The following is a 9,450-nucleotide window of genomic DNA, read 5'->3' on the forward strand; positions in this document are numbered from 1 at the left end:
GTATGCGAGAGCAGTCTCGACTAACCCGGAACTGCAGGCATTTCTTCTAGTAGTAGCATGGAAGTTCCCCCGTTTTCTCCATACCATAAGTGGCTTCCTTTCCTCTCTCGGGTACTTCTGTCCTACCCGACGTGACAGTTTTGCGGAGGGAAGACATCATTTTCTTTATCGTACTTATTGTCCAGATTTTGTGGACGCAACCACACCTCGAAAGTAATACGGTGGCATGTAGTCTTCCTGTGAGCAACTCGATTCGCTAGGTGCGTAGCGAGTTTGGGGTGTACGTCTTCACTCCCGTTTTGTTTTATTTGAAGTACCGTAAGAAAGGCTCTTGATCGGACCTGCTGCCCATAGCGAACCTGCCCGTCCCCCAACCGTATGACAGATGTGGGCTCACCCTGGTGGAGGCTAGAGGGTAAGCCTCTCAGCGAAGTCAGCTCCAGTTCCTTGGGGATCGTCGGGCACCGCTGGGAGGTCCGTGACGCCAGATCGATGTCGCGCGTGGAGAAGCATTCCCCATCATCTTGACTCAACCAGTCGGAGCCATTCCCGGAAGAAAATGACATTGACCCAGATACAGGCCCACCTAAATCACAACAAGGAGCAAACGCGACCGTGACTGTCCTTTGTTCGGGTCAGCTACAATAGTTCTTTTCATAAATGCTTATCAGACTAGTACCTTCACCCGGATCCCCCACTTGTAGTTATGGATGACGGTAGATTGAGCTATGTGTCCCAGTACGTCGACTTACAGCCGGCGTAGGAACACGCGCTGCGACCACATTTCCTTAACCAGATCACCTGTCAGCCTGATAGCCGCGGTAGCCTGTCCAGCTCTTCTCAACAAGGTGCTTCGGGAATTCCATGTTCAGTACACGAGACTGACGCGAGACCTCGACTGTTCAGCTATGAGTGTCCACCGGGTGTCGTCCTCGAGAGCGTGAATAAGTGGAAAGACCCCTTCATCACACTGGGAAATGCTGAGGTGTACCTGGTTATCAAAGAACGTAGGCGACGAAGTCCGATTATCGAAGTCTACTTGCAACTCCACGCAGCATCTAAGTGGCAAGGCGCACACGTTGAACTGCTCTACGGCTTGTATTTCAGCTGGGAGGCTGTTGCAGCTGCGTCCTGGGTGGTGCAGCTGAAGGCTCTGGCTGGAGACCCCCGTTGCCGAACAGGAACTGCCAGATGCGCACTGATCAGAGGAGCACACCCAACACCAGAGGAAAGGGCCCTTGGGCCGGGGAAGATCCTTCCTTCCCAGTGATTTGCTATTCAAGAGGGGACCGCGCTTCATGAAGCCAGACAGAAGCTGACGGCCTCCTGTCTAATTCGTCCACCCTTCCATGCTCCGAGGGGGACGGCGGTCGACCCTTGTAACTACCAAGGTTAACAAAATAGCACTTCGTTTCTTTAAGTGGAAATATCTGGGAGGGACGTATACTTGGCCATCCGATTCAGAGCCAGTGGACTCTTAGTGGAAATATCTGGGAGGGACGTATACTTGGCCATCCGATTCAGAGCCAGTCGACTCTTAGTGGAAATATCTGGGAGGGACGTATACTTGGCCATCCGATTCAGAGCCAGTGGACTCTTTAAGGGAGTCGCCCGGTGCTGCTATTCTATCTGAGGCGTCTGCAAGATTTACGACGCTCCGAACACGTCTGCCTGTGAAACTCATGCAGGACGGAGTGTGCGCTGTAAAGCAGCGTCGAGGGAGTTGGTCGTTGCCGGTCCGAAGACAAGTAGAGGAAATTGCAACGACCGAAGCTCAGGGGTCGCGTGACAAGCGTACTAGGGTTTAAGCTTGTGACTGTGGACAACTTCCGGGTTGCGGACTTAGCCCACTAACGTCGTAAGACTGCGTATCACGAAGACAGTGACCGCCCTGTCGTCTTCCTAGCTACGTGATGTTATGGTAAAAAAAAGACACAGGCCTTAGGGACCACGGGAAAATCTTTGTGTGGTAAGGCTGAGCTTTCAAACCCTTCCTGCGTTCTATCGGGAACTAGGCACGGCTCCATAATATAGCTTGATCCAGGGACCTGCGAAGTTCCGACCCATAACGAGACAGACATACACCGCTGTACTCAATATCTAAGGAGTCCGCGGCCGGTCAAAGCAAACGGCTGATTCAGAAAAGGCGAGAAGACGACGCCGCGTTTGTATATTGTTTCTGCACCACCTCGCGTGAAAAGACTCCGGGCAAGTCGCGTTCGGATACTGTGCCACAGCTGACACACGAGACACATCACGAGCCTCCGAGCTGCGGTACGTCGCGCGGCAAGTCGCAGGGCATGTGAGCAAGCGATGTAGGAGGCAACGCGGAGCTAACGAGGCCGGCAAGGCCGATTCAACCTTCCAGAGTCCTGCTCTTCGCACTTTTCTTCACCCGTTAGGGTTTTCAGTGTCACCGTCTGGGTACTCTTGCTTGAGGAGACTGAGAGTAGAACGCCGCTTCTTCACTGTGCTCTCAAGCCTGCAGCAGAGCTGGCGGCGCAACCGCATGCAGTCACCCCACTTTTCACTCCGGGGTGTCCGTGAACCGGAATCGGTGTTTAAGAGACAGCTTTTGTGCCTGCGGATTGGAATCTCGCCTGTCACTCCCCCGGAGGAAAGAAGGCTCTGTTTACTGCTTGGGGCGGTCAGCCTTTCTGCTGACTGAGCAGCGCCGCCGCTGGTTCGCGTCCTTCATAAGTATTGAGATCGTAGTCTGTCGCATGACCACACTACTCATCTAGTGATGTATCTCCCTGTGTGCAGATTTCCGTTTTTCCGGTGCGCTTTTTGTGTGTCTCTCGGTGGGCGTCTTGTCGTGGGATTTAACGTTTAAGTCATAACCGGACAGTCGGACTCGGCGATTGTCGTCTCGGAACTCCGGACTACCTTTCCAAGAATTACTCTTCAGTGTTGCTTTGCAGTTTTCCGAGCCAGGTCTTGAGGACCGCTCTTGTGGCATAGCGTCTACTACGGAGCGTCCCCCTCAGTTGCTGTTGCTTCCGCCGCGCGTGTGGTTAAAGGTTCTATACCCCCTGACACCATCTTTTTCCCCGGCCGCTGAATGCCTTGTTGCCCTGGTCTTCTTGTCTCGGAGTGTCGGCCGCTCCCATCTCAGGATTGCTTTTTCTGCGAGGCGCTGCCTCCAGCCGTCCCTGTCCGTCCTTCTAGGAACGGGGCTTTTTCTCTTCTCGATAAGTCTCCTCGTCTGCGTAGGCTGTAGTACCTCGGCGCTCTCTGTCGGTTTCCCTTCTTGGGACGAGTGTCACTCTCTGGTATCTTTCCTTTCTTACCGTAAAGATGGCTCAAAAGTTCGAGAGCACAGCTGCAGCGATGGCGGCGGATATCGCAGCGGCTGCCGCGGCTCTGGACGATGAAGTGGACCTTTCGCATTTACGTGAGTTCATGCGTCAGCAGATGGGTCGTCTGGGCCTTGCAGGGAGTGGGGAGTTTTCTACAGGACAAGACCAGACTTCTCAGGCTTCCGGATCCTCTGAGGCTGCTCCCCGTGCACAAGGTGATGGCTCTACAGAAGCCGCTCCAACAGATCCTGCCGCCAAGACGGCACAGTTCGAGGCTTTCAAACACAAACACTTGCGGGAGGTCGATGACCAGTCCGCTGTCGTTGTTGATCGTGCGGACGGCTCTTCCACCGCGCCGGTCTCTGCCTCATCCTGGTGAGTCGGAGGAAGCTTCCACAATTCCAGCCTCGGTACTCCCCTCGTCACTCCGTTTTCATTCCACACAAGCGGTACGGAGTCGAGGTCAGCGTTCTTCAGTGCACCAAGGTCTCATCATGCAGGTGTACCTGTCACGTCGACACGTCTGTTTATGGCGTCTTAAACTGTTTTCTACGTTATCTATGGATCTAGTCATTCAGCATCTCGGGGCGTGCTGGTTTGCTCTTGTAAGAGGAAGCATGGTGGACCGACTTGTCAGCGATTGCACAGAGGAATACACTCATTGTAACCTATAGAGAACTTTCTCACTTTCGCGGCCGACCGCCTTCGTGTGAGGCCGTGTGCAACACCTTCCACGTTTTACGTCCCCGTCTCGGAATGCTTGCATGCAGATCTGAACCTCTTGACAGTTGCGCCAGCTGTAAACTGTTACAAGGAATGCTGTCTGTCAGGCTTCGATTGAGTCCCGCAAGAAGTGACTCTCTGTTTGCCGCTACTCAGGACAGACTTGAATTTGAAGAAAGAGCTTTTGTTAGGCGTGGAGAACCAAGGCTTCAGCAAGCCATCTAAAATCCAGGCCGCAGCGCTCCCCCTCATTCTTTCTCGAGAAGATAACTTAATTGCACAGGTACTTGCCCCTACGGTCGTGTGTATTTGTGACCGACGGCGTGTCCTGAAGTTTTAGTGTTTTCATGCGGATAGAGAAGCGGCCGCATGAGACCCGAAATCGCCGGCCTTCACCTTGCAAGAGGAGTTGTCCGTCAGATAGACTTGCTAGTATTCTGCATTGATAGGTGAGCGTGTCCACTTTTCCTTTCAGGCACAAAACGGAAGTGGCAAGACGGCGACGTTTGCCCTTGCAATGCTCACGAAGGTGGATAATTCTCTGAAGGCTCCACAGGTGATTCCTGCTGAATGGCTTTTCCTCGGATGGCTGTTCGCTTAACTCTTGTCTGACTCAGCTGTTGTGTGACAGAGGGTTTGAGGTGTTCAAGAGGCGACTGATTTCGCGACTCCTCCTCCAGTAATGACTAGCTACCAGTACTACTTCCTGCATAGGCCTCTATTTTTGTTCACCCTTGCTCTCCGGGGGTTTTTGGTCTGTTTACTTTGTGTGCGATTGCTTCGGTGACGTACGCGGGATCGATGCGTTTCAGTTTGTGTTGGAAGAGACAAGTTCAAGATCAGCTTTCTGTAGGTAGGGAGTGGGGGGGGACACGGAGGTTGTGACCAGCATCGAGGTCCCACCCCCCCTCTCTCGTCCTCGGTTTGGTATGTTTCCATCCGCACTTTTGTTCTTGTTGTCCAGGGTCGTATCAGTGATTGAATGTACATTTCAGATAAAGGCCTACGTATCCTCTTCTCCCCTGTCGTGTGGAATGTCCGAGTTCCGAGGCTTCCTGTTCACGCACTGTGCCTATTGCAGGCACTCTGCCTCTGTCCCACTCGGGAGCTCGCACAACAAACCGTACGGGTCGTGGAGGCTCTAGCGCGGTTCACAGCCACTTCTATCTTCATCGCCATTCCACAGAAGGCGGATGGGCTGCCGACGCCTTTGGAACCCGCAGATGAGACTGCCAAGTATGTGAAGAAGAGTAGTCCTCTCATCAAAGTGGATTTGTGTGTATATTGTAGAACTCTAGGGTTTTGAAGTGGTTGGGTAATGACGCTGTCTTTGTTTTCTTCTCTCGAAAGGCGGCGCGCTGAAGCGCTGGTAGTTCCTGACTAACAGACAGAGTGTGTCGTCACGTTACGTCCGTTCGGTGCGTGCTGAATTCCATGTTGAGTCAGCGAGTACTGTACGTATTGTGTGTGAGGAGTCGCGCTCACGTTTTCTTGGGGTTCGAATCTAATCGGTGCGGTGGGCCTGCAGAGCCAGCTGCTTGTTTTGTTGTCGTTGTTGGTTGTTCCACGGGAGACATCGAGCAGGACGGCTCTCGCTGTCACTAGTACGCTCGGAGAACCATTTTTGATGTCGAAGATGGATAGAAGTACAAGAGTCAGCCAGATATGCTTGTTGTTTTTACAGATGGGTAGCCTTTTCCCTCCCGTCGAGCGTCTGGTAAAACGATTGCTCAAACGTGTCTCTTCGTGTAAATACGTTGCAGGTGTCCGGTGTACACCACGTTAACAAGCGCGACAGTACAGTCGCCCATTGTGGTTGGCACTCCAGGGAAGTGCATGGAGTTATTGAAGAAGCGGAAGTTCTCACCCGATGCAGTACGCCTCTTCGTCCTGGATGAGGCCGACGAGCTCATCAACTTCTCAAACAACATGGCTCCTCAGGTTCGTACCAAGCCCAGACCGTTTTCTCATGTCTGTTTCTCTCCCTCCTGACACAGTGAGACTATCTTTCTTCGTAAAAAAGCAGAAGCCACACCCAGCAACGCTAGTCCGTTCTATCAGTATATTTCAACATATATACATACTGACACAATATAAGTTTGAGCACTCATCGGACCAAAAAGAAGGTATCCCCTCGTGGGTCCTGCCATGCGCCCACATCAGAACCTAGGCGTGTTGGCTAGCCGTGTCCGATCTTTCTCCTTTCACTGTATGCAGAGTTCAGAGCTTTGCTTTGTAGTGGAGGCGAACTCAATGACAGCACCGGAGTAGAAACCGTCGAATATTCCATTACCTCAGTCCATCAGTGCCCCTCGGTTTAACCATGTCGGATCTTCTGGTGTGGAGGTGAGCTACGTTTGGACTTCTTTTGTTGTGGTGGCGAGGTATTTTTTTTTCTGCTTGCAGGTGCAGCAAATTCGGCGATTCTTCCCGCAGCGCCTGCAAATTCTTCTTTTCTCTGCGACGTTTTCTGAAGAAGTCCGAGGCTTCGCCGAGAAGCTGATGCCAACAGCCAATAAAATCACGGTATGATGCCCTCGCGACTGTCCTCTCTTATTCTACAACACTAAGGATCGTAAGAGAACACACGCGTACCTAGTTATCTCGAAGTGTACGTTCATGTCTTCATACTTATTCGGTTGAACTACTTGTGAAGGCTTTTCTTTTTCGACAAGATGATGGGCACGGCTGAGCAAAGGGTGTTGTCTGTTACCAAAGTGACGAGTAAGCAGGTGAGTGCGTATCAAGTATACTAGATTCGGACCTCTTGAGCATGCGACAGCAACCATATGCTCGCAGTCTTTCGTTTTATATTTTCTTTGCTTCTCTTGGGATGTTCGTATGCCCTGCTTAGCTTTCACTGCGTTGTGTTGAGGCATCCTCTTATATCCATCAGGCAGTAGGACTATCTCATATGCAGCTTGGTCTGATTGGAGCTCGCCCTGTTTGTTGTGCCTTTTCATGCATGCTTAATTTGCCGACAGGCGGAAGCGTGTCGACCTCGTGCTTGCCAAGTTTATCCGTGTTCCCATCCATTGTCTTTCCTTTTTCGGTGCGTATTCTGTGTCTTGTAGGTCAAGAAGGAAGAGCTCACTTTGTCATGTATCAAACAGTACTACATTGTGTGCGACAAGCGGGCGGCGTCTCTACCCACGCAGCCTTCGAAAGAATCTGCGCTGCCCTACCGACTGGACACAACATTCATGCAAAAATTCACTGTACTTTCATCTCTCTATTCCTCCATGTGTCTTGGCCAATCTGTCATCTTCGTCAACAGTCGACGGAGTGCCTTCTCGCTGGCTTTGAAGATGCAAGAGGAAGGTTACGCGGTCTCACTGATATGTGGGACACAAGCCCAAGGCCCCGAGAAGATGGGCATCGAGATGAGAGACCGAATCATGGATGAATTTCGGAAAGGAGAGACGAAGGTACTGATCTGCACGGATGTTTTAGCACGTGGAATTGACGTTCCTCAAGTCACGTTAGTCGTGAACTTTGACCTACCCCTGGTATATCAAGGTCGTGTTACTACCTCACCTATGGATAAGCCGACTAGTGGGATGCCAAACGCAGTGGATGCATTTGCAGGCTGGGAGGGAGCAAAGGAGCGCTCTGGCCTCTCCGATTCTAATGGCCCGAGAGTCAACATGGAGACGTACATACACCGTATTGGCCGTACAGGAAGGTTTGGCTTGAAGGGTATTGCCATCAATCTTGTGACTAGTCACGAAGAAGGCCTGCTTCAACAGATTCGTGATTTCTACCGTTGTGACATCGAGTCTATGGATGAAGATCCAGAAGAGATTGAGCAAATGATTCGGAAACTCCGAATATGAGGCAGCAAGCGGATGATCAACTTCAGCGTGTGTTATGTAGAAAGAGAGCCAACCCCAGGGCTATCTTCTGTCGTTTCCATCATGATACCGTCATCCGTTGAGTGCAGCTCCTCTCGGGAGCGTTGTCAAGCAAGTCAGCACTTCCTTTGCATGTTGTTGCTTCAGACAGAACTGAACAGTTGTCAGTCAGGACTAACTTGTGAGCTTAATTCCTTTTTATTCTCACGTCCGCGAAGGCTTGTGAAAGACATGCCGCGGCAACATGCTTGGAGAATTAGAACTGCTGTCACCCTATCACTGGTCGTGCCATACATAGTCTTAGGGGGGGATGGGGGGTTGGGGACTGATGGCAAGTGAGTCTTCAGTAAGGAACAGCAGGCAACACTCACGCCTGGAGGACAGTGGGCTATACTGGTGCAAAATGCGACACCCCACGTGAGTATATGGAAGGTAGGGGGAGGGGTACAGGCGGCGAGGGTCCGATGAAGTTCCTGCACTTGTTTGGTGTATCCTAAGTCGATAGTAGGGAGGGTCGTGATGATGGATAGTCTTAGCTGCAGACGGCTAGCGCAACAAAGACCATCAATCGGTCCAGGATATGCGTGTGTGCGGGCCCCGGCTTGCGGCGATCCTACCAGAATGCAGGAGTGGAACAGCTCCTGGTAAGAAAAAAGACGAAGACTTGATTTGATTGACAGTTGTCCGCGACAACTTAACGCAAAGAGACAACCGCGCTGCCTTTGATGCTGCAAACTTCCATAGACAATCATAAAAAACACCGGTCTTATACGCTCATCTGGCTGGCAAGTATGCAGCTGCTTATATACATTCAAGTTCCGTATCCGCAGCTCCCTCGCCATGTGAACCACGTCAATCGGTTCCTGCCCCCCTGTCGGACTGAAGCGGAAACGCGGAAGTAGCAGCTCAATACTAGGGCCGCTCGTGAGGTGGACTAAAACGCTTCGCACAACGTTGATCTCACCGTTGAAACCCCAAGAAGATACCGCGATGGAACGGCCCGTCCTTCAAGAAGATAGGGGTGTATTTAGCTCAGCGGACAATCCAGGCCATGCATACCCTCGAGTTGTCCAGACGTAGAAGCATCTGGGCCGGAAAATGAGCTGTCCCTCTCCATGTCAGTTGTCGTTGACAGAGTGTCCCTGTAGTCAAGAGCTGGAAGTCATTCGTGCGTTATTGCATGATGATCCCTTGACGCCCCAACACCGAAGAGCTATGCAGTTCTCAGGCCGCGAAGTGTTACTACTAGTACTATGATTCTTCAAGGAAACCACCGACAGATCGAGGAAAACAAATAGTACCGCCGATTCGCATTACTATCGGCAAGTGGCGAAGTCCCGAAGTCTTCGATTCAAAAGGAGTTATAGAATGAGAACACGAAGAAATTCTACCCTCCCCGTTCCGATGGTCTTGCGTTCTCTTCCACATTGCCGACTCCACAGCCTGTCTCAGTTGCTTCATTTCCGCATTCCATCGACTATACTCACTCGTGGCCATACTGTCTGTTGAGATAAGGCGTTACTTCCTCCTGGCCTCCTAAGTTTCGACTAAGACATTATAATCCCCCCCCC

The 9,450-nt window shown here is 51.6% G+C and overlaps 2 protein-coding genes across 2 annotated transcripts; one reads left to right on the top strand and one right to left on the bottom strand.

The window, feature by feature from the left end:
* The first annotated feature begins 2,385 nt into the window (after nucleotides 1–2,385).
* On the top strand, nucleotides 2,386–7,892 carry CSUI_010273 (dead deah box helicase). Its single transcript, XM_068070378.1, has 7 exons — nucleotides 2,386–3,677; nucleotides 4,182–4,308; nucleotides 4,501–4,581; nucleotides 5,107–5,261; nucleotides 5,789–5,966; nucleotides 6,432–6,551; nucleotides 7,100–7,892. Exons 1-7 carry the CDS (start codon nucleotides 3,301–3,303, stop codon nucleotides 7,859–7,861), a joined length of 1,800 nt encoding a protein of 599 aa, XP_067917647.1. The 5' UTR covers nucleotides 2,386–3,300; the 3' UTR covers nucleotides 7,862–7,892.
* A 745-nt stretch (nucleotides 7,893–8,637) lies between these two features.
* Nucleotides 8,638–9,445, bottom strand: CSUI_010274 (uncharacterized protein). The gene has a single exon (XM_068070379.1). It carries the CDS (start codon nucleotides 9,374–9,376, stop codon nucleotides 9,131–9,133), a length of 246 nt encoding a protein of 81 aa, XP_067917648.1. The 5' UTR covers nucleotides 9,377–9,445; the 3' UTR covers nucleotides 8,638–9,130.
* Between the last annotated feature and the right edge of the window lie 5 nt (nucleotides 9,446–9,450).

Source organism: Cystoisospora suis (genome assembly GCF_002600585.1).
Source record: "Cystoisospora suis strain Wien I chromosome Unknown contig_7033, whole genome shotgun sequence".
Lineage (NCBI taxonomy): Eukaryota > Apicomplexa > Conoidasida > Eucoccidiorida > Sarcocystidae > Cystoisospora > Cystoisospora suis.

What these genes read in the sequence shown, in the direction of transcription:
- CSUI_010273 (XM_068070378.1), top strand. Translation starts at nt 3,301, where the DNA reads ATGGCTCAAAAGTTCGAGAGCACAGCTGCAGCGATGGCGGCGGATATC. An exon ending in CCGGTCTCTGCCTCATCCTG is followed by an intron (nt 3,678 to 4,181) that starts GTGAGTCGGAGG and finishes GCCGCTACTCAG; the next exon opens with GACAGACTTGAATTTGAAGA. An exon ending in AAGATAACTTAATTGCACAG is followed by an intron (nt 4,309 to 4,500) that starts GTACTTGCCCCT and finishes TTTTCCTTTCAG; the next exon opens with GCACAAAACGGAAGTGGCAA.
- CSUI_010274 (XM_068070379.1), bottom strand. Translation starts at nt 9,376, where the DNA reads ATGGCCACGAGTGAGTATAGTCGATGGAATGCGGAAATGAAGCAACTG.